Source organism: Sander lucioperca, chromosome 20, assembly GCF_008315115.2.
Source record: "Sander lucioperca isolate FBNREF2018 chromosome 20, SLUC_FBN_1.2, whole genome shotgun sequence".
In the NCBI taxonomy this organism is placed as follows: Eukaryota; Metazoa; Chordata; class Actinopteri; order Perciformes; family Percidae; genus Sander; species Sander lucioperca.
In genome coordinates, this window is record NC_050192.1 from 6,725,407 (window position 1) to 6,749,068 (window position 23,662).

Below are 23,662 nucleotides of genomic sequence, written 5' to 3' on the forward strand. Positions count from 1 at the left end.
TGTCGTTTTTTTAACACCAGCGCTTAATTGTAACGTCGCTCCCATATAGGGTTGGGCATCGTTTGGATTTTAACAATTCTGATTCCAATTCTTTGAGGGGTGGAGTTGAAACGGGTCACATGCTTATTTCACAAATAAGAGGAAAGTTTTATTTTGATTCAATGGTGGGTTGCAGTTTTACCGGGCTTTTTCAACGTAAAATAAAGCCACACTAGAGCGCCGCTTACTGTGCTCCATGGTTGCAACACAACAAGTGCCTGGCCGCTACGGAAACCAAAACTTGCGCATGCTAAATTTGGAACCCATGATCAGATTTGAAACCAAATCGATTCCAAGTAGGAATCGGTTCTCGATGCCCAACCCTACTCCCATATTTAGAAAGGTTTGCTGAAATGGCAAAATCACTGATTAATGATACCCATTTCTTAACTACTTCACACATAAAAGGGACAATTTGTGTTAAAAATGAACTGAGCCCAAAAAAAACAGTAAACAAAAGTCCTACTGTAAGTAAAAAATAAGTCCCAATGTCTGCATTTGTGTTCTACAGATACAATAAGCAAATAATTAATGCTTGACAAGATCTGTCCCTGGTCCCTGATCTAAACCACCAACAGTTTTATTACATTTTAGTTCTCTATACAGCCCTTTTGTAACAGTTATTTACAGTATATTTCAGTGTGTGTAAGATATAAAGAACATAAGAAATGGATAGAGAAGATGAGTACAGAGGGATCATTTCACCAACAGTGAGCGATTAAATAAACAAGAATCAAGAGGATGATGTCAATATATATGTAGGTAGTGAATAATTCTAACTGTTATGGGCAATAAATTATGCTACATCAGACTAGTCTATAATGGGATGGATATCATTAGAAAACATAGCAGTCTTTCTCCTCTGGAATGAACCCACACTGTGGTAACATTGCACCAGAATAACTGCTCCATCTGCCATAGAAAACTACAGAGCAAACTGTAAAATCTAAATCTGTGCAACAGAATCATGGACAGGAAATCTTGTTGGATATGCAAGAGGGAAACATCCAGATGACATACATAATACAAGTACATATGTACAAATATCACTATAATGCTCCCTTTTTTAAATGTGATTTATATAAGAGGAAAAGAAAAGGAAACACAATAGGAATGTGTAAGAACAGAAATTGCACTGTGCTCCGTTTTTGTGCATGAAATGAGTAGAAGAGGAAGAGACTGGGCTATAACAGCACGTCCTGAACCTCAAGCCATCTTAAAAGAATTGTTCCACATCTTGGGAAATATGCTTACAAGATTGATACCACTCTAATAAACTAGGCTCACTCTGTCCAACGGTAACAAAATCCCCCTAAAAGCCCCTCTAAAGATGACTAATTAACACATTATCTCAAAGAGACAATTTTCAGTTTTTCTAGCGTCAGTGCAGGTTGCCAGGCAACTGCTCAGAGGTAAAATATAACCTGATCACAGAATACTGTGCAACACCGCCGGTGTTCTGATGATTTATGCTGCCTTGTCGAAAAAGCATACCTAATGTGTTTGTGTGTATTTTCGGGACTATTATAATATAATCGTTATGTATGTTTTTGATTACAAACAGGGGTAAGTGTACGGTAAGAATACGGGGAGCATATGTTGATACTCTATTATAAATATCTTTTTTTTAAGATTTCAGGAGTAGTTAACGTGTTTAACGCAAGTCTCGCCAGTCCACCGCGCTGCAGAGTAAGGTCTGGCTCCTCTACACACACATTCCTGGTTGGGTTGTTTGCATTTGTTTAATCCAATCACAATCATCTTGGCCGATGTTAAGCTCCGGACGCAGAGATGATGGCTCTGCAAAATGGTCTCGGGAAGGAACTTGTTTTGGTGGGGGAAAAAAAAAGATAAATTAAGGTTTCCCTCAAAGTCATACAAGAGCAATATAGTTAAAACCAATGACAACACCATCCTATATAAATCTACATACTTTGGCTAAAAGATGAAGTCCTGTAAAGTGCAACATTTGGGTGTAGAAGATCCTTCACACCCTTTTACAAAATAAAACATATTGATGGCTTGGGTTAGGTCTGTGTCATATTTCCATTTTCTTTCCCCTCCTCTCTCTAGCTCTCTCTCTTGTCCGTCAGGTTTTTTTTCTGTTTAAAAGGAAGCTGGTTTCAGAGGTATCCGCCCAGACACAGCAGCAGCAGGACGTGCACAGTGAGCAGATAGAGGCTGAACAGCAGAGGGGTACGCTGGCGGGAGCAGAAGGCCACTCTGAGCATCCGCATCAAACCCGGGCCACCTCTCCGAGTCTGCAAGAGACAGATGACAAGGTTACGGGAAACATTCAGCTCATAAGTCTCTATTATCATAGTTATTAAGATGACAGATGAGGTGGTACAGCACATTAGTGGCGCCTTACTCGAGTGACAGCTCCTTCCGGCTCGATAAAAACAGCAGTCTCTGAGTGATCCTCTTCTTGTGTAGGGTGCCATTTAGCCTGGCTATGACTAATAATAATAATAATAAAAATGGATGTTAGCTGTCATATTGTGTAAATAAACTAATTTATCAGAGCTAAAAGATGAATAATTCACCTGCAGAAAAACAACAGAAAGCGTATTGAAAGAACTGTGTGTCAACTGTTATTACAGAACATGATCATTAGTCTCAACATTATACAATTTAAAACATTTAATCAAGAACAATCTAATGATCAATGTTTCTGAGCCTTCTATTATAATTATTTGAGTATCATTGGGTTTTGGACCGTTTGTTAGACCAAACAAAGCAAGATTTTAAGATTTAAACTTGGTTTTGGTACAATTGTGACGTACATTTTACGCTATTTTCAGTTGATGGACCAAACAGATAATCGAGAAAATACTTATGAATAAATAAATAATGTGAAAAAAAAAAAAAAAAAAAAAACTCGTAATGTGAAGATACTCTAGTTGTAGTAGGTTACAAGCTGTAAACAAAACACTGACATATTGTCTTTCTAAATTGATATTGTTGGCAAACCATTGCTTATTTACACATCTAGCAGTTTACGGTTTTAGCTTTGTTTTGGTCTCCAGCAACTCCTGAGGGAAATATCTGGCTCTTTAGCTGCTAAATGCTCCACTAGTTCACCAGCTAGTGGCTAACTTTGTGTGTCTGTAGTTTGTAGCTGAGAAGGTAGTGTACTGTACAGTGGGTTCATTAGAGCTTTTGTTGCTAAATACATCTGCCTCCTGCAAAAAACTTTGATGAGTGGTTAGAGTGAACCAAAATAGTGAAGTGGGCCGAAGAACCAAAAAATGACCCTTAAAAAATAGCTCTGTAGAGCTAAGGAGAACTGCAGTCAGATGATAACTCTGTAAGTTTTTCACTATTAGCCACCCTTTCATATTACAGTCATTTAACCTACTGTTAATATAAAAACATTGCTTATAGCAGCTTTAATTTCCCTTTCCCTTTATCTTGTCACATTTGATACCGTTTGAGTCGATCCTGTGTGTCCATTAGCTGCTCCTCAGCAGCCACCCTCTGCTGCATCTCTTCATCCAGCCTGATTCAAAAGAGTTTAACATTGATTATACTTGAGTTTAATACTTGTAACGGTATTTCTGGTAAGGTTTGACCTATACTATACCTTCTCTGTAGCTCTTTGACCTCAGCTTCGTATGCAGGGCTGTCTACCAGGCCACTGCGCTCCTGTGGGGCTCCAGGAGCACTGTCCACTTCCTCTGTGCCCTGTAGAGAAGATAATGACTGATGATTTTATAGTTTATATTATGCCTTCTGCGAGCCAAATTTCTGGAGGGCCAATTAAAGGTGCAGTAGGTAAGACTTCTAAAACTACCTTTCTGTCATATTTGCTGAAACTGACCCTATGTTCCAGTAGAACTACATGAAGCAGGTAATTTAAAAAAAAAAATCCGGCTCCTCTGGCCCCACCTACAGCCTGTAGTGTGATTTGCAAAAATCCACAGCTCCCTGTTTAGGGACCGTTCGGTATTTATGGAATGGACCACCGGAGGAAAATAAGGGAGGGTCATGTCTTTTTATTTTATGCTAAGGGGAGGGTCATCCAACATTTTTTAGTCTGGGTGGGGGGGTCACCCAACTTTTTTATTCATGAAAAGAGCAAAATTTCAAAGTGGCTTGTTTGGTGCATATTTATCCATGTAGCTCTCAGTCTCGGCCCACTAGCAGATGGTCTGACCCCATACGCGGAGTTTGCTGGGGGGGCAGGAGGAGCACTGCCCCCCCTGGTGGCTCAAACAGGTAATTGCATTGTTTAAAAAATGAGTGGAATAATTACATCTGGCATGACCAGATATTTTATAAATATCTTAAATAACACAAAACAACTAAATGGTGGTAGGTTAATACATCTGATTTCATATACTGCTTTAGTAAAAAAAATATTACTTGGCTGACGATGGGAGCAGCAGGACGCAAAAAACGAAAGTTACTGTTGCACTAGTCTGGACATCTTGCCGTGCCAACCTTGCAATAAAGGTTTCCTAAATGCCACGTATATAAATGTGATGTCAGCTTACTAATTGATTGCGGGTTTTGTGTAGATTTGGACTTTTATACCTTTATTCCACTTTGTTTAAACAGCGAAGTGGAGAGGCCTCGTTCACCTGTTTGGAGCTGGCTGGTGAATGTGACGCTCGTATCGGCCTTGCTGGATACACCGTGACTCTGTTTGTGGATCTACTGATCGCTGTGGATTACTTTTTTTCGTGTCATTGGATTACGGCAAAATAGGGATCTTTTTTTTCTCAACGTGTTTTAACGTTTTATGGTGAGTTTGGAGAGGCATCTCAACAGACTGTAGGTCCAACTCTGATTGTTCACGGTTACATTTTAGTTGAATTTAAGCATCTGTCTATTGCGTTCCAAAACAGCCGTGCCGCGATTGGATTTCATAAGGACGAATTGTTAAATTGTTACAATGTAACTTAAAATCTGCTTTAAAAATAAACATATATGTTTGGGAATATAATGTTCAGCTTCGGCAGCTTTACCTATGTTCTAAAATATACAATGACGAAGCCTAGTGACAAGTCCATAGCAACCAGTGTTGAATTGGTTATATCCCAGCGTCCTTTGCTGAATGGTCTCAGTGTTTTATTGTTTTATTTCATATGAATACTAGTTTACTAGAGGAGTAACTTAGTATCTGAAGTAATGCAGTAATGCATGAAGTGTGCATTTAGTTTCCATGCTTATTGTGTTTCCACAACAATGTTAGTGAGTAAATCTACTGAAATGGCCACCACACCATAACAGAGGAGTGGGATGTGTAAGATGAGAATGCAGAGGTTAACTCCTGTACATCATAGCTGTAAAAATCAAATGGTGTCTGTACTTCTTTGCTAAGTGCAAACTTGCACGCAAGGGGAGGGTCATGCCTCTTTTTCAAATCGTTTTGGAGGGTCATAGAAAAATGATTACTGACGAGGGGAGGGTCACGTCTTTTTAGGTTAGAGGCCACAAAACTCCTCCGGTGGCCCCTTAATTAAATAACGAACAGTCCCTTAGATGCACCAATCAGGGCCGGGGGCGTGTCTAACTGCATGTCAATCACTGCTCATGCACACATATTCATTGTCCCTTGTGGGGGGAGGGGCTTAGGAGACCGTTTTGGGCTTAACCTGAAAGGGGGGAGGGACTGAGAAGTTGTTGATTTTCAAATGTTTTGGCTAAGTCCTGGATCTTCACAATCCTACCTACAGCACCTTTAAGACTTCTAACACGACTGAAGGTCCAATTATTTATTCCCAATGTGGTATGAGATGTGGAACTAAAAGACAAAGAATGACACAAACACATAACCTGGGGGTATTTGTGTCAGGGGTCCCAAGTCCGAATCAACACTACTGCTTTTCGCAATGCCACCATGCACAGACTATTATTTTCCATTACAGTCATTAGTACATGCAAATGTTAACCTCTCTCTGATAGTGTTCCTGCTGAAGTTTGGGCTTGTGTGTGCGGGCTTCCTCCAGCATGGCGGTGAGTTGCCGCAGTTGTTGGTCCCTCTCCGAGAGTGTGGCGAGGGTCTGCTGCTTCAGCTGCTCTGCTTGAGCCATCCAGTCAATACGCTCCAGTCTAATAAAGCACATGACAAATTAACATGCAATAAAAGGTTTTTGTGCCCTTTTGCTTTGTCAAAACAGTGACTATGATGACATAGAGCTGGGCAATATATCGATATTATATTGATATCGTGATATGAGACTAGATATCGTCTTAGATTTTGGATATTGTAATATCGTAATATGGCATAAGTGGTGTCTTTTCCTGGTTTTAAAGGCTGCATTACAGTAAAGTTATGTCATTTTCTGAACTTACCAGACTGTTCTATTATTTGCCTTTACCCACTTAATCATTATATCCACATTACAGATGATTATTCATCAAAAATCTCATTGTGTAAATATTTTGTGAAAGCACCACTAGTCAACCCTACAATATCGTTGCGGTATCGATATCGAGGTATTTGGTAAAAAATATCGTGATATTTGATTTTCTCCATATCGCCCAGCCCTATGATGACATAAATCTGGCTCTGTGGCTCACCTGAGTGTTTCTATTTCCTGCTTGCCAATTTCCACCACATTCTCTAGCTGCATTATGACACCCAGTATGTCTTCATTCTTGTTCTTCTCCTCAAACAGCTCCTGGCTGATTTTAATCAGCTCTCCTGCTCCCAGTCGAGCCAGCTCTGACTTCTGCTTCTTGAGCTCAGACGACTGGGTTTGAAGCTGCTCCAGCTGCACACAAAGAGAAGGAAAGAGAGAAAAATATATGACAACATAATACAACTGCTCACATCATTATTTATATTCTTTGCCAGGAGAGTTGTGATTATCTGTGTGTTTCTGACTAAAATATTGATATTTATGGTGACATGTAACTCACCAGTCTCTCCCTGTCATTCTGCAGGGCTTGTAGTGCGTTCTTCAGCCCCCACACTTCTCCAGTGGAGCCTCCAGGGCTGCTGTGTGTTGCGTGGCCACCAGCCTTGCTCATCTCTTCCAGCTTCCGGCTCAGTTCCTGGACCTTGCTTACTGCCTGGTCCCTGCTGTCCTGCAGGGAGGCCATGGCTTTTGAGAATGAATGGTTCTCTGCTCTCAGCTGCGCCGTTGCCTCTTTCTCCTGTAACAGATTCTGTTCGACAGCCAGCAAGTCTCTGGCCAACTCTGCCACCCTCTCCTGAGCACTCTCTGACTCTGTCCGCATCACACCTCCCTCCCATCGCAGCTCAGCTAGCTCTTTGCTCCTGCTCACTTGCTCTTGTCTCTCCTTGAGTCGCGTCTCCTCCAAAGCCTCCACTTGTTCTCTCGCTGCTTGCAGCTGCTCCCTCAGCTTCTCAACTTCTGCACCGGGAGCATCTATCACCTGTGATGCTGTCCTAACGTCAACAGCCTGGCTAAGAGTCTCCCTTTCCACTCTGACTGCTTCTACTCCCGTCTCTCTGGCTCTGCTCACGCTCTTTACCTGACTTTCCAATTCATCGCGTTCCTTTTCCAGAGAGGCAATGCGCTCTCGCTGAGCTGCCAGAAGCTGTTTGTGTTGGGAGTCCTTCATGCTCAGGACTTGGTTAAGTTCGTTACGGTAGCCGTGAAGCTGAGCGGACAGCTGGGCCTTTTCAGCATACAGGTCGTCTCTCTGGACCAGCAGAGAGCGCAGCTCTTCTTTCAGGCTGTTGTTCTCCCCTGCCGCCTCTTGGATCAGACCGTCCTTTTCCATTATCACCTGAGACACAATATAAATATTATATTGGCTATTGACTAAAACAAGCTCAGCTTCAGATATTATAAGCTTTAGGTTTTTGTGCATTACCTGCAGGTGTTTCTCCTCCAGCTGTTTGTACATGTTGAGGACTCTGTCTCTGTCATCCTGCAAGGAGCCCATGGCCTTCATGAAAGAGTCCAGTCTGGCTTTTCTGTTGTTGCTCTCTTCCTCTGCCTTTCGCAGTTTTTCTTCCAGATCCCGCACTTCCCCTCTTCTCTGCTCCAGCTCCGTCTCAGCCTCTTGTGCCCTGCTGTCGGCCTCCTTTCTAGCCTCCTCTGCAGCCTGGGACACAAAACACACATGAATGGTGAAAAATGTGTCATCCGAGAACAATATAGAGCATGTACTGTAGATGAAAACGTGTTAAAACCTGAGTAACAGCTTGCTCCTTCTCCCCCAGCATTTCCACCTCTCTCTTTTCCTTTTCATTTAACTCAGTCTGCAGACTCTCTGTCAAAGCCTTAGAGGACCTCAGGTCTGTCTCTAGTTGCTCCACGTTCAGACACAGCCGCCTCTCTTCTGCCTCCCTCTCCCTTAGCTCAGTCCTGGCCTGGTCGACTTCACCCTGCAGCCGACCTACAGCCTCCTCCAGAGCTCTGGCCCTCTGAATGAGACTCTCCACCTCATTTTTCAGAGCATGGGCTTCATTTTGTGCAGACTGCAGCTCAGTCGTAGTTTGCAGAAGCTTGCTCCTCTCCTCCTCTAGGGCAGCTTTGCTTTCTGTGACTTTCTTTTCCTCCTCTTCCAGTTTCAGCTGCCAATCTTTGCTTGCTTTCTCTAGTCTGAAAGAAAAATGTGAGTTTTGAGCTAAAAAAAAAAGCAGAACATAATCAGGGAAATAAGACAAATACAGCGAGAAGGTTTTTACCTGTCGACTGAAAGCTGAAGTTCCTCTTTCAGGGCAGATTCTCTCTGAAGCTGTTCTGCCAGTTCCTTGGCCCGTGTTTCAGCCTCCCGAACTTCAGCCTCCTTACCCTGCAGAGCATCTTTAAAACGAGTCTCCCATTGTCGGGTCTCGTCCAAAACTCTGTCACGGTCATCTTGCAGAGAGGACATGCAGCGTGAGAAAGCGGCTAGCCTGGCCAGAGACTCGTCCAGACGGGCTTGCATCTCCTGGGCCCGTCTCTCAGCTGCTTCTGCGACCTCTCGGGCCTCCAGAGTGGCTTCCTCTTCCCTGTCTCTTTCTCGGTCCACCTCTTCCAGTCTCAGCTCCATCTCCTTCAGTTCGGCTCCAAGCCTAAATCTCACAGAGTCGAGGGTTTGCTCTGCCTCTGCTTTCATCAAGGCCTCTTTCTGTTGGGCATTCTGTTCAAGGGTCGTTTTCTCAGCTAAAGCCTCGCTTGCCTTCTTCTGAGCCTCATCCAGCTGAGATTTGCAGCTAGCCAACTCTGCTTGAGTCCTTTTCAGGTCTTCAACAGTTTTGGAAGTCTCCAGTTGGGATTGTTCTAGTTTGTTGTGGAGCTCTTCATGGCCTTGCTGCAGCGCCTTAGCTTCTTTACCTAGTTCACTGATCCTCTCCTGGTACTTGATGCAGTCCTTCTGCAGCTGACGGACCTCCAGCTGCTTCTCCCTCAACAGTTCTTCCAGCTGACGTGCTCTGCTCTGGCTGCCTTCTCGGACCCTCTGAGCAGACCTCAGCTGTTGCTCCAGCTCCCTCTGCTTACCAGACTCTGCTTCAGCTTCGGCTCTTTCTCTCTGGGCTTGCCTCATGTCCTCCTCCAGCCTGGCAGCCCGGTCACTCTCACTCTGAGCCTCGGCTTCCAGCTCGGCACGCTCCCTCTCCAGCCTCTCCACCTCCCGCTGCAGCTCAGCGAGGTGCTCCCGGTTGTCTGCTGCCTCTTGCTGGTAGCCAGCGATGCTGCCGTTGAGCTGAGCCAATTGGTTCATCAGACGCTCCTCCAGGTTATCTTTCTCAGTTTCGAGGCTTCTGAGCAGCTCTTTGAACTGGGCTTCCCTCTTTGAACCCTCTTCAATCAGGCTCTTTTCTCTCTCTTTGCCCTCTTGGAGACACTTCTCTAGAGAGGCCACAAGGCTCTCCTTTTCTCTACTCTCCTGAAGATCTCGCTCAAGAGAGGCCAGCTCAGCTTTGAGTCTAGCCTCCTGTTCCTGCCACAGTTTCCTCTCGGCATTAACAGCTGCCTCCATCTCCCTCATTTTATCCTCTAATAAAACTTGAACACTTTCAGTCATTTCTGCTTTTTCTTTTTCCTCAGTAGGTTGTGAATGTGTTTCTGGTGCATGCGCTGCAGCTATTTGGTCAGCTGCTGTGTCTTCTTCTTTGTCTTCATACTGACTCTCAACAGGCTTGGCTTTGGACATGATTATGTCTGATTGCTGGGCAGTGACAACCTCTTCTACAACAGGGGCAGAGCTAAGCAGAGTAGCGTGAATGACATTGTCTTCTTTCTCTCCTGTTTGGGCAAGTTGTTCCCTCAACTCTTCAATCTGCTGCCCTAAAGAGTCTCTTTCTGCCACTGTAGCATCCAACTCAGCTTTCAAAGCCCCCAGCTCATCGTGAAGTCTTTCCACCTCAGCTTTGAGAGCCCTGCCCTCTCGTTTTATTACATTCTTGTCCTGCATCTCACTAAGTCTCTCATTCTCCTCCTCTAACTCCATTATTTTCTGCTGCTTTGTTTTGGCAAACTTTCTCATTTTGTCTTTCACTGAATCCACCTCTTTCTGCGACTCTTCCGCCCGTCTTTCGGCATCCTGCTTCGCAGCCTCCTGCGTCCTCACCTTGGCCGCGAGGTCTTGTCTCTCCTGCCTGGCAGCTTCCAGGACTCGTCTCACTCGCTCTGCTTCATCGCTCACATTTTCATACGACTTGAGCAGAGTCTCGTACTCGTCCTTCATGCCTTGAACCTTTTCCTCCCATTCTCTGCAGGTTCTGGCAGCTTCTTCTTTCGCTTGCTCTACTTCTCTCTTACAGGCATCTTTCTCATTCAGTATGCCCTCCATGGCCAGTTTGAGGCTCTCACAGGAGGATCCTAAGCTTTGGTTTTCCAGTAATGTCCGGTCAACCTCATCAATCAGTCGAACTTTTTCCGCTCTCAGCTTCTCCAGCTCATCTTGTGCTGACTCCATTTTCTGCTGCAGTTCAGCTAGGAGCTTCTCAGTTGAAGCTAGTTGTTCCTTCTGGGTTTTGTTTTCTTTTAGGGCCTCTTTGCGAGAGATCAGGGCAGCCTGAAGTTTCCGTTGAAGCTGCTGGTTCTTTGCCTCGCTGTCTTTTTCTTCCTCTTGCTTCAGTGGAAGCTCAACCTCTAACTTTTGGGTTTTTTCTTGCTCAGCCTTCAGTTCTTCCTGTAAAGAAAATATTAGCTGATCCTTCTGAGTCACTGTGTCCTGCATTGAGCGTATGAGAGAGTTCTGCTCGCTAAGCTGCTGGCTTAGCTCCATGATTTCATGGTTCTTACTGACGAGGAACTGCTTAAAGTCCTCGACTTCGGCCTGAAGAGTTGTAATTGAGAATGTAGAATCTGCAGATTCTGTTTTGGCGGCAGCGTCTATCTCTGCTTTCAGGCTTTCAGCGTAAGACCCAGCCTGGTGATACTTTTCTCTAAGATCATTCATTTCCTCTGAGAGTGCATCAATCTGTCTTTCCTTTTCCTGTAATGCTTGTAGCTCTTTGCCCAATTCCAATAAGTCAGCCTCCTTCAGTGACAAACTGGTCTGGGTTTCCTGCAGCTGCTTCTCTAGCTCTGTGTTAGCCATCCGCACAGTCTGGATCTCTCCTCTGAGAGCTTTCACAGATTCCTCCATTTGTGCAGAAAGGAGGTCAGACTGCTCTGCAGGACGCTGAACTGGATCGCTGGATTGTGGTTGCGATGAATCCGTCTCAGATGTGGCAAAATCCACCCAATCCTCCTGGACCCAATCACCTGCTGCTTGCTTTGCCAAATTTTCAGCCAGTTGCGTGGTCTCTTGGCGAGATTCTCTATCAGTGTTCACTTTTTCTTCTAATTCTCTCAATTGAGTGAGAAGAACTTCTCGCTCACCGCTCTGCACCTCAAAACGTTCCACAAGCTCGCTGTATTCTTCTTTCTGCTGCTTCAGCTGTTCACGGTGGTGCCTATCTTTCTCTTTTGCTTTGCGGATGGTTTCCTTGCGAGATTCTTGGGCCTCCTGAACTTTTTTCTGAAGGGTTTCACACTCTGCTTCAAGAGAGACCACTTGGGATTGTAACACAGTTGTTTCAGAAGAACTGTCAGCCTGCTGAGAGTTTTCAGCTTCTTCACTCAGCTTTCTATTCAGAGCAAGCGTCTCACTGAGAACTTGATCCTGCCGGCTAATTTTCTGTTCAAGAGTTTCAACTGCCTCTTCTTTGGATCTTAAAGCTTGCTCGAGTTCAATGACTTTAGCCTCCATTTCCTGAAGCTCACATGCTCTAGATTGTTCTACCTCTGGAATGTCTGCAGGAGTTTCTGCCTTTGCAGTTTCATCTCGCTCTTTCCATTTCTTTGCTTCTACCTCAAATTCAGCAACCTTCCGCATGAGCTCTTTGCGTTGCACAAGTGCAGCCTGCAACTTTTTCTTTGTGGTTGTCAGTTGGCTTTCCAGCACTCCTTTCTCCTTTCGCAAACTACCAAGTTCATCATCTACATGAGCAGCTGAGTCTTCAGAACTCCCTTTCTGTTTCTCGTCTCTGACTTTCTCAAGCTCCACTATCTGTCCCTTCAGTTTATTGACTTCACTGTCTATCTGGAACTTCTCTTCTTCTGCTTGGAGGAGTTTAGCAGACATGCTGTCATTGAGCTCCATCACCTCTTGCTCTTTTTGGCTGAGACGAAGCTGTAGCTCACTGATCTCAGAGTCCTTCTTTGACAAAGTGTCATTGTTGAGCTCTGATGTTTGAGAGTATTCCAACATGCTGTTTTCCATGTCTTGCAGCCTCCTTTCAAGCTCAGAGGAGAGGAGCTCTCTGTCCTCCAGCTGAGCACTCAGCATCCTGGCCTGCCCCTCCTGCTCAGAGAAAGCTTGACGAGCCATTTCTAGTTCTGTCTGCAGGGCCTGGATCTTCTCTTCCTTAATTTTACTTTGAGTGCTTAAAATGTCTAACTGTTCTTCTAGAAGCTGCATTTCAACACTGCGTTTCTCCACCACTGAGCTGTTTTGCTGAGAGAGCTTGTCCAGCTCCTCTCTGGCTGACTTCAGTTCCTCTGTAAAAACATTGGCCTGGGACTCGGCCTCGTCTTTGGCAGCAGCAAGGCATTGTGTTTCTTCTTCCAGGTTCTTGATTTTCTCCTGTGACTCTGCAGCTGCCTCTCTGAGCCTCTGAAGCTCAGCCAAAAGCTCACTGTACCTCTTCTGAAGTTCCTCAGCCAAGGCCTGAGCAAAGACCTGGCCAGAGGGCACGTTGCCATCTGTGGTGGAAGAACTCTGCTGAGTTAGATGAACTTGTACTGTCTCTCGGATGATGACAGAGGACGACTCAACTTGAACTGTGGATGTTTCCTGCTCCATGCTCGTTGCCTCCCATGACTGCAGCTGTAGCTGGCCAAAGTCCTGCAGGATGGACGGCCACTCCTGGCCTCCATCTTGATTGACAGCTTCCAGGAGGGTCCAGCTGCTGTGGGCCACCTCTGAATCACTGCTGGCGACCATCTCATCTGAGGAGGTCCCTTTGGATTCTTCTGGGGACTCAGACTGGTGTCCAATAAGCTCTGGGCTGCTCTCATTATCAGCAGGAATGGAGAGGACTGAGGTGTCCTGAGCAACTAAGGTGGTGTCCTCTTCTTGTGTGTCGTCCATGAAGTCAGAAGGGGCTGCACAACTGTCATGGGGGGCCGTACTGGCATCCTGACCCTGATCTTGAGTCCGACTGTAGTTTTCACATGATGCAACCCCACTGGAGCTGTGCTCCTCAGCCAGTCTGAGGGACTCTTGTAAGGCAACCAGCTCATTGTCTTTTTCTAAAAGCTGCTGCTCCAATTCCAGTATGTGTGCTGTGGAAGTCAACAAAGTAATTAGAAAAAACATTATATGGCATTTCTTTCCAGAAAAATAACTTAGCATCCTAATTTATACAGTATGTATGTATGTATGTATGTATGTATGTATGTATGTATGTATGTATGCATGCATGTATGTATGTATGTGCATACTGACCTTGACCATTATATTTGATTCTGTTTCCATATAATGTATACATTTTATTTTGGGAGAACAAATCCAGTTTTTGTACCTTTATTAGCTTCAGATAAATCCTGTGCAGCTGGTTCAGTCACATCCCCTCTTTCAGATGTCTGAAACAAAAAAATGAGAATTAGCAGGATTGGAACTTTTACAATATTATGATTAAACATTTACTGGAGAAAAAAATCCTGTATAAAAAGAAGGGGGACAACAGGTAACACTCTGTATGGCCTCTATGATAGTTCTTAAATACGGCTGTAACGTGAGGGGAAGGACGGATAAGGTCGGTCATAACAGTGGATCAGTGCAGAGGGGATTAGACGCACTTCTTCACACTGAGTTGAAGTATTGTCCTTCTATGACCCTGCGCCTGTCCTGTCTGAGACTCAGACACATGTTGTGACCCTGGACCAGTTGTAGAGGATAAGACCAGTCAGACTGCCCTGCTCTCAAAATAAAAGTTCTGCAAACTGTATTTTAATGAAAGAGGGGAAACACAATGACACGGTTGTCTGACTTTGTAGATTGACTACTAAGAACTACTTTAACTTCTTAAACCTCAGCTTATACTAAGCTTCCAGTCCCACATCTCCCACGTCAACACCTTTTTTAATCATATAAACAGAGACACAGAAAAACTCATAACGAAGGCTCAAACTTTGAAGTTAAAGCTTGCAGAGTACCACAAAGCTTATTTAAGGTTTTACTTTTGAAGTTCCCATCACAAGTAAAACAAACTGCTAATTTATGGTGTCAAGCAGGTAATGATTGCAGAACGCACTGTGATTAAATCAGACGGACCAAATTTGGAGGCGGTCAGGTTTGCACTGTGATCGAATCTCAGCCAGTGTGAATGCAGTCCGTACAGCATGACCACATTCTTAAAGGTCCCATGGCATAAAACATTTTTCAACATTAATGAGTTCCCCCAGTCTGCCTATGGTCCCCAAGTGGCTAGAAATGGCGATAGGTGTAAACCAAGCCCTGGGTATCCTGCTCTGCCTTTGAGAAAATGTAAGCTCAGATGGGCCGATCTGGAATCTTCTCTTTATGAAGTCGTAAGGAGCAAGGTTACCTCCCCTTTCTCTGCTTTGCCCGCCCAGAGAATTTGGCCCACCCATGAGAAAGAGAGAGACATCATGGCTTGAAAACAAGTGAAAAATTGCAGTTGGTCAAGGTCACACCCCCACTCTACACCTTGCCCCCCCTCTCCTCCTCAATAGCTACAGACACAGAAATGGCACGTCCTAATGAAAGCTCATTGTGGGACTGGCTCTAGTGGCTGTAATTCTGCACCAAGGCTGAATTTCGGGAAAGAGACTTCAGATACAGTATTAGGGGACCACTAAGGTCTATATAAAAGAGACTTCAGATACAGTATTAGGGGACCACTAAGGCCTATATAAAAGCATCCAAAAAAACAGCATGTGATAGGACCTTTAAGAAAACCCACACAGCAAGTTGAAAGGTTAACTGCTCTTCCTGCTAGCTTAAGCTGCCTGGTAAAAACTACAAGTGGCAGCTAGAAGTCTTTCCTGACAAAAAGGGATTTCATTAATTTACATATCTAGATCCAATCCCATCGCAGGCCGAATCGAGATAACACATTTTAATATGTAAATGCAAAAGCCTGTGGATTGGATGCCATTATCCAGATAATGCATACAGATACAGAGCATGTGTTAATACCATAGACTGTATAATATTAATGGACAAAGCATCCGGTTCGGCGAAGTGCTGCAAATGCAGAAGTGCCTTAAACCTGAATTCCAGCAGGGGGAGACACGTGCGGTTGCAAAAGGAGGTCGGTTTCTGTAGAAGTCTATGAGAAAGTGACCCACTCCTCAACTTGATTTATTACCTCAGCAAACATCTTCATAATGAGTTTATGGTCTCTATCGCTAGTTTTAAGTCTTCTGCAATACAGAATGATGTTAATTTTTTTAATTATGGTCTCGTTGATTTTAAAATCGGCGATAAAGCAGGGGGTGTTTTAGGGCGTGGCTATGATGTGATTGCCAGTGAAAGTGTGTAACGTAACGTAGAGTGTAAGGGCTCCTCCCTCACTCCTCCCTCTCGTCTAAAATCGTCACATCCGCAACCAGGATGGCTACGCCCGTAATGGCAAACTCGACGACTCATAGCAGATCTCCACAAACCAATGGGTGACGTCACACATTGACTGTCCATTAATATTATTATTTGTAAGAGCCATTTTCATTGGTTTGGGTGTAGGACACAAATTGTCCACTGGTGGCACTGGTAGGCATATGAGTAAAGTCTATATAGGTAGGAACCTTCAACAGGTAACTAGGGGTGCTGTTAAGCGAAGGAGCACAAACAGTTTTTGACCGCATCAAATTGCTACAGTGCGCAACGCTCATGTGAATGATGAAATGTTTGGAGCTTGAGCTTGACGGACACATGGTTTCTTGTACGTTGATATGAAGAACTTTGTGATTAATAAATGCCCAGCAAAACGCAACGATGACTTTTGGAGTCTGTGAGATCAACAGGAGACTATTGAGCGGTGTCAGGTACAAGAGAGCGCATCAGCTAGTCTACTAGCCATAGACTGTTTGTTTGTTTGTTTGTTTGTTTGTTTGATTGTTTAAGTCCGCATAGCAGCCCCTCAGTGGCTTTAAGTTTTAGGCTTAGCCATTATATTGTTATTATATTATTATTATAAAGTCTATGGTTAATACCAGGTGTAAAATAGGCACATTTGCACTGACCAATAGAACTTGAAGCTCCAGCTGTTGTATCTTGGCAGTGGTTTCCTCCTGTTCTGTGGTTTTTCTGTCAAGTTGTTCTGAAAATCAGAGATTTATATGAAAACATCATGATAAAACTAAAAAGGTTTGACATGAACACACTGAATTTTATAAACAGACACAAACAGACACATTTCCTTACCCTGAAGGGTTTGTATGGTGTGTGTGAGCTCAGCACAATGTTCTTTACTCTCACTGCGTTCATCTTTCAGCTTTGTCAGTTGTGTCTCAAAAGACTGCGCACTTTCCAGGAACAGGGAAAGGTCAGCAGGGAAGGGGACTTCATCTGCTGCTTGCACATCCTCAAGAGCCAGAGAACGTAGATGTCTCCAAATATCACCCAAGATTTCACATTTCTTCTGGACATCTTCATGTTCCTCTTTACATAACGCCAGCTCTCGCTCTAGTTTATCAACTTCCGACTTCTCCCTCTCTGAGGCCTCCTGGCTGGCACCGACAACTGCCTCTCTCATAGATGTAAGTTCACTTTCGAGCCGAACTATTTCCACCCTGGCGCTCTCTAAAGCATCATGGCTAGCTTGGACAGCTGCGAGCTCAGCCTCTTTCATCAGAGCCAGTTCTCTCTCCAATCTGGCAACTTCCATCTTCTCCTTTCCCAGAGCCTCCTGACTAGCATGCTCTGCCTCTCTCAGGGAGGCCAGCTCGCCCTCTTGTCTTGCCACCTCTGTTCTTTCTCTTTCCAAGTCCTCCAAGCTGGTTTGGAGGGCTGCGACTTCTGCATGGGCCCTGCTGGCCTGTTCGGCCCACTGCTGCCTCTCTTCCTCCCTCTGCTTGGCGGCCTCGGCCAGCTCCTGCTCCATCTGCCGGAACTGAGCAGTCAAGATCTGAGCAGAAAATAAACAGAGAGAAGGAGAAAGAGGATATGAGTGGGTGTGTGATGTGTGGCTCAGCCAAACAATGCATAATAATGACATACCATTAAGATGTGGGGTGTGTCTGTTTGAACAGTTCTCTTTTCATTAAGCAGGAGCAGTATTCACTACAACTGAAGCCTCCTCTATAAATATCTGCCAATATGCCCAACAGTCTCTAAACCAACACACTATAAGTAGCTGCACAAACACAAATGCCATCCAGTTCATCAGGACCTGCACCTGTTTTTGCTGATCAGCACTGCTCACTTCCTGCTGCAGCATTTCCAGCACTTGGGACCGAGAGCTCAAGGCCTCCTCAAGCTCTTCACAATGCCTCTGTGCTGCATGCAGGGCCTTGGAGAAAGAAAAACAAAGAGACCAAATGATCATATAAACAGTGAGTGTATCTGTGAAGTGTGGCCATCGCCTTCTCTTTCACTAGTGGGGAAATTGAAGCATTTTTGTGTTCATCCCCTCGAGATGAACGGAGGCAAATTATTTGCCAGTTATCACAACTTGGGTAATGGGTAATTCCTCTTTTTAGCTCAAGCTATTTCAAAATAAAGGGTTAAGTTGCAGTTCATGGACTATGTTTGGCCTGGTCTCGAGGTTTTTTAAAATCTGAATTGAGGGTCTAAGGATAGAAGGTGTTGTAGAGATTGCAAAGTGATTATGTACTATACAGATAAAGCTGACTTAACTACATTTCTTTACAGGACAATGACATTAAACTGTTGTTAAAAGTCTAAAACATAAATTTTCCAGAATTTGGAGATACAACGATCAATTAATCAATTAGTTGATAAGAGATAAAATCAATCTGCAATGATTTTGACAACTGATTCATCATTTAAGTATTTTTTTAAGCAAAAATGCTAAAACTTAAGAGGTTCCAGCTTCTCAAATGTGAATATTTGCTGGTTTTCATCTTCTGTCTTCTATGATAGAAAACTGTAGACTGGGTAAACCCAGCCCAATCTGCCGGCGATTTGATTTCACCCTGCAGCTCAGGCTGGAAACCTGTACGTTTTATCTATCCTGCTTCCGTTACAATTTTGCGGGGACCAATCACAAACTGGCTTATCCACCTGGCGGGCTATTGGCGGGTTTAACACGATGACAATAGAGAAGCGACCAAGCAGATTTTTGTTTACATTCAACATTAGTTGATGCCGCTGTCGCTGCTACGTCACCCGGATCGTTGGTCTGATTGGTTGAAGGACTATCCAATTGCGTACGGAGTCATTTGAACTATGCCCGTTGATCACTCATCTTGTGCAGAGAAAATACAGAGCAGACTCCCCAGACTAATATTCAATCTTAAAAGATTGAGTTTGGTCTGGTGATAGCCAGACTAAGAAAACTGCATATATTTCAGATTTTCAATGTTAGTCGAAAATATCAGAAAACAAGCCATTTTAGACCAAACAATTAATCAAGTTAATAATCAGCAGATTCATTGATGGTCACAGTAATTGTTAGTTGCAGCTCTACCATTAAACAAAAAGAGAAGAAAACGTAAACAAATACTTAGAGTAGAGGCTGAATGGGTCGATTATAAATGAATAAACCACAAACTAAGTCAGTTATTTAAAGAACTCCTAGATCTTATACCTGCTGAAGCTCGCTGTCCCTCTGAGACTGTGTTGTGACCCTCAGCAGCTCTTCTTCATGTTTCTGGATCTGTTCCTGGAAACGCACGTCCTTCTCGCAGACCACAGCCTGCAGTTTCTGCAACTGAAAAACAAAAACACAACAAGTCATTCAGGAAGAGCTTTCTCGTGAAATTTAAAATACAAATAATGATTTGTTAACAGTGTATGGCTACATGTAATTCAAGACACGGTTAGGTCACCTGTGCAGCATGGGCAGATTCCTTCTCTTGAAGGAGCTGTTCTGTGGTCTGGAGTCGCTCCTGCAGCTCTCTGCGGTCGGCTTCCTCCTCGCTCAGCTTGTTCTTAAGTTCCTGGAGATCCTCCTCGACTGCAGCACCAGCTCCTGTAAAAGAGCTGTCTGGACTCTGCTGCAGACAAAACAGATGTTCAAGTCAGATAAAAGCTTTGAGCTTTATTGTTAGTTTGTGGTGAGCGGGTGGCATATCTTAGTCTGTATAAGATATTTGCTGTAAAAGGCTACTGGAGGTAGATTTGTTATAATCCTACAAGCACAACACAGACTATTTCATCCGATTTAAACTTACTGTTGGTCCTCCATGTCCTTTCAACTCAGTTATCTGTTTGTTGAGTGAAGCCATCTTGGCTTTGGCCTGCAGTTTGAGTTTGGTGAAGCGAGCCTCAGCTTCATCTTTCTCATTCTGTGGATATGAAGCAAAAGAAAGCATCCGTGCTCAGTCATAAAAGACGTGACGTAAAGAATATAGTGAACTGACTTTTGGAGTTTTAACAGCAAACGAACCCAAAAGGTTATTTACCTTGAGCCGTGCATCTTTGTTAGACAGTTCAGTGTCCTTTTGGATGAGCTGGGTGTCTTTGTCTCGGATGAGCTCCTTCAGCTGGACCACCAGTTGTTCCAGGTGAGCCAGTCTCTCCATCGCCTCCTCAGGAGCCTCAGACTCCACTGGAGCCTGGTCCTCACCGGCAGGGAGCTGAGGCACCAGCATGCCCTGTTTAAGGAAACAGATAAGGTCAGTTTATTTGTCATGGTAAGTCCAACTCAACCTGTAAAAACAGCTATAATGTCCTCGGTGGCTATGTGATCCAATGAAAGATGCTACTGAGCTGCATTATGAATAATGGAGAAAATATCATTTTTGAAGCTGCTTCAAACTTGGGACTAAAAGTCAGAATACCGTGGCCTCTGCTGCTTCAGTTTTGACAATTCATTCTCTTTTGAGTGCCACACCTTAATGGAAGTGACAAAATAAACCACTGGAGTGCTTCTTTAACGGAAGAGAAAGAAATGCGTCCTTGAATGTGCAGACACACTGGAGTCAAAAGATAAGAAAAGATAAAGCTGTCTTTGACCTATTTCTGTACAGATAGGATCATCTTCCTTTATTTCCTAAGATAAGAGGCAAGCAGACATTTCCTTTCATCATCCTCATGTGTTTTTTCAATGGTTGCTCCAAATGGAGGATAAAATGCTCCAGGGACATTGAAACTGGACATAAAATCCACAATTCCTCATTTATAAACTGGGGACACAGTTGGCAATACTCTTCATTATAATTCATTATAGTTTGTGTGTTGCTCTCTCACCTGTGGGTCTCCATCTGGGCCCTCCTCTCCAGAGAGCTCCTGGAGGACTGTGGCCAGACGGCTGAACATAAAGATGGCACTGTGAGGGAAATAAAATATCAAAGGTATGAGGCTTCAGCCTAGTAATGTCTGGCATATAAATCCTTTCTTTGCTGCACCTGCGCAAGCCCTTTCCTGTTTGCTATGGATAAATAGTGGACCTATTTTTTTCAAAATCTCTCCAATGTCCTTCATCAGTGTACAGGCTAATTAGCATTACAGATGTAAGCATACATTTTAATTATATTCATAGTAGCATAAATACAGCCTACAATTAAATATGTCTTGTGTTTGTAATGCACAGTATATAATGTAGTATATCGGTACACTCGCCCTTTAACTACATCTTTGCCAAGAACAGCTTGAAGTGCTGCATGACGATGTCCTCTGAAGGTGTGAATATACACATAATCCCAAGCATATTTACTGTATTTGACTTTAGTATGCACATAGTGTCTGCAAGATTGTTACATTACACTTGAGCTGAAACAATTAGTAGATCAAAAGGATAGAGCAATAATTATTTTGACAATCGGTTGAATGTCTCTCCAGTCTACGTTCCTTAGTTTCAGTTTCTCAACTGTGAGGCTTGAAAAATACATACAAAAACTTTGACTCTAGTTTTAAGTTGCTCTCAATGTTACACACAGTTCCAATAGAAATAGAGATAGAAATAGACATAGCTAAAACAAGGACAACAAAACTGAACAAAGATAGGGGAAATAAACATAGAACTATTATTTATATACAAGTAGGCAAAAAAGGGGGAAATCGTATAATCGTTTTGGGCTATAGGAAACTGCAATGGGTTTTTTTCTCCATAATAGTATAGGCCAAACGATTAATCAATGAATCGAGAAAATAACTGGTAATGAAAGTAATTGTTGGTTGCAGCCCTACAAATTACATTTCAAACCCCACTACAAAGTAGGCCTGAAAACGAATGAAAAGCAATATTTTGGGAAAACAGTACATCTCTACCTAGAAATGGAACTATGTAATATGGAGTATATGTAGCTAAATTGTTGTAGGTTATACGTGGATAATACAGGAATTAGGATATTTTACAGGAATTTATTTATTTTTCAGAACCGGACAAATTTTCAGAACAATGTTTATATAAATAAACTATACGACCTGGGCTTTTACTGACCCATATTTTCTATTTTTTCTTATTTTTCCCCTCCATGTCCAAAGCAACACATTGGCAGACACCTCCCAACCCAACCTATTTGCTCCGAGCTGGATCGGTAGAGCCGAGCTTCCCCGAACCTGCCGGACACTCCACTGCGGCTGCGTCACTATTTTGTGAACAGCAAAGATTATAGCTAGCTAACGCAAAAATCGACGGGACGCTATCCAAGCGGCTGGACAGCGATGTCTCCAAAGAGTAGTAGACACATTTGAAGATTAAGAAACGGTGGTGTGAACAGGACACTTTGTGAAAACACCCGGTGTTTGCTCTGCGTGTAGTTTCCACGATACAGTAAGTTAGCTAATGCTACTTAGCTAGCTAACGCTGGTCACTCGTAAATAAGGATTACAAACCTGATTCTATGAGTTTTTTCCTCTAAGAATGACAGCTCTGTTATGCAGCCAAGTAAGTGGTGTGCTTTTTTAAAGAAAGGACATTTGACTCACCTGTGTGAGTGCTTCCCAGGTAAATGTATCTGCTTTTGATTTGATATATTTCCTCGGATGGATGTCAGAGCATAGCCACATCACCAAACATTCCCGGAAACTAAACTTCCTTTGCTCTGATTGGACAGCCGAGATCTGCTATATAAGGGACTGTCTGCAAATTCTCAGGCGTCCACTCCTTTCTAGGGAGTATCTGCATAAACATATATTTAAAAAAAATAAAACATAAAATAAAACGAACCATACAGAACGCAGTATAATGATGGCAGGACATGAACAAAGGGTCAACCTAATCGTCAACCGAATCGTCAACCATGGCAGACAGCTCGGGAGAAGTCTGTTGCTGCTGGTTTTCTACACCACAGTATTTGTGACCTTTGTGGGGCGCACTGTGCAGTGGATGGTCAATGCAGTGAAGTGGACCAGCCTGTTTGCACGCTACACAGTGTCTGTGTTTGATTTCATCTACAGACATCTGCACTGGGGGAAGAGGAAAAGTGTTGCTGGGGGTGCGAGAGAGATCTGCCCAGAGCTCTGATGGAGCCACAGTGAATTAATGTGTATTATAACTTTGTCTAACTGTGTTGTCATAAAGCCAAATGAAGACAACAACAACAAAGACTGCATCTGGAGCTGAAGGGGTAAACTTAAAAAAAAAAAAAAACTGAATATGAAGAAGGAAAATGAGGCCTTACTGAAGTCAGAATAATTACAGCTTTTTACTTTTTTAAGCTCTTGAAACAGAGCTCTTTGTTACATAGTCTTATTCATGTTATAATTGTATGTTTACATAATGTGTGTATACCATGTTTGTTGTTGTCAGGCAAAGCTCTTCCAAAATGTTGAAAACTACATTAATGCTGTTGGAAACTATATTTCTATTTGTGAGACACAATGGGGAAAACCCTGTTGCTGCCATTCATCACTCATATCTGCTGATTTGACTGTTAATGCAAATGTATTACAGGGTAATGCAAACTAGAGTAAAATATGTTGGAAGCATTCATATACTGTATGCCTCTTACACATTACATTATTGCACTACAGTGCATGTAGGATGTAAACTATTCTATGAAGGATTGAAAACTATCAGCCAAATGTTTTTTTGGTTGTTTTATTTTTTACATCTGTGCCTGTCTGAAGCATGCACAATATTTAATTTTGGCCAATTCTTATGTGGCATGAATGAAAACCA

General features: G+C 43.3%; 1 protein-coding gene across 1 annotated transcript; it reads right to left on the reverse strand.

Annotated features, from left to right (window-relative positions):
• Positions 1-522: 522 nt before the first annotated feature.
• On the reverse strand, positions 523-22,763 carry golgb1 (golgin B1). Its single transcript, XM_031313465.2, has 20 exons — positions 22,468-22,763; positions 20,788-20,866; positions 20,001-20,192; positions 19,770-19,883; positions 19,425-19,592; positions 19,184-19,306; positions 17,810-17,923; positions 16,837-17,539; positions 16,656-16,732; positions 13,970-14,030; positions 8,657-13,730; positions 8,159-8,570; positions 7,837-8,070; positions 6,913-7,749; positions 6,571-6,764; positions 5,940-6,099; positions 3,626-3,726; positions 3,470-3,541; positions 2,411-2,498; positions 523-2,300 (listed from the first exon to the last, which is right to left on the reverse strand). The coding sequence occupies exons 2-20, from the start codon at positions 20,854-20,856 to the stop codon at positions 2,163-2,165; spliced, it is 8,931 nt and encodes a 2,976-aa protein (XP_031169325.1). The 5' UTR covers positions 20,857-20,866; positions 22,468-22,763; the 3' UTR covers positions 523-2,162.
• Between the last annotated feature and the right edge of the window lie 899 nt (positions 22,764-23,662).

Excerpts from the sequence above, each read along its gene's own strand:
- golgb1 (XM_031313465.2), bottom strand. The coding sequence starts at position 20,856 with ATGTTCAGCCGTCTGGCCACAGTCCTCCAGGAGCTCTCTGGAGAGGAG. Across the intron at positions 20,193-20,787 it reads GCCCAGATGGAGACCCACAG|GGCATGCTGGTGCCTCAGCT; the intron begins GTGAGAGAGCAA and ends TTCCTTAAACAG. Across the intron at positions 7,750-7,836 it reads TGGAGGAGAAACACCTGCAG|GTGATAATGGAAAAGGACGG; the intron begins GTAATGCACAAA and ends ATTGTGTCTCAG.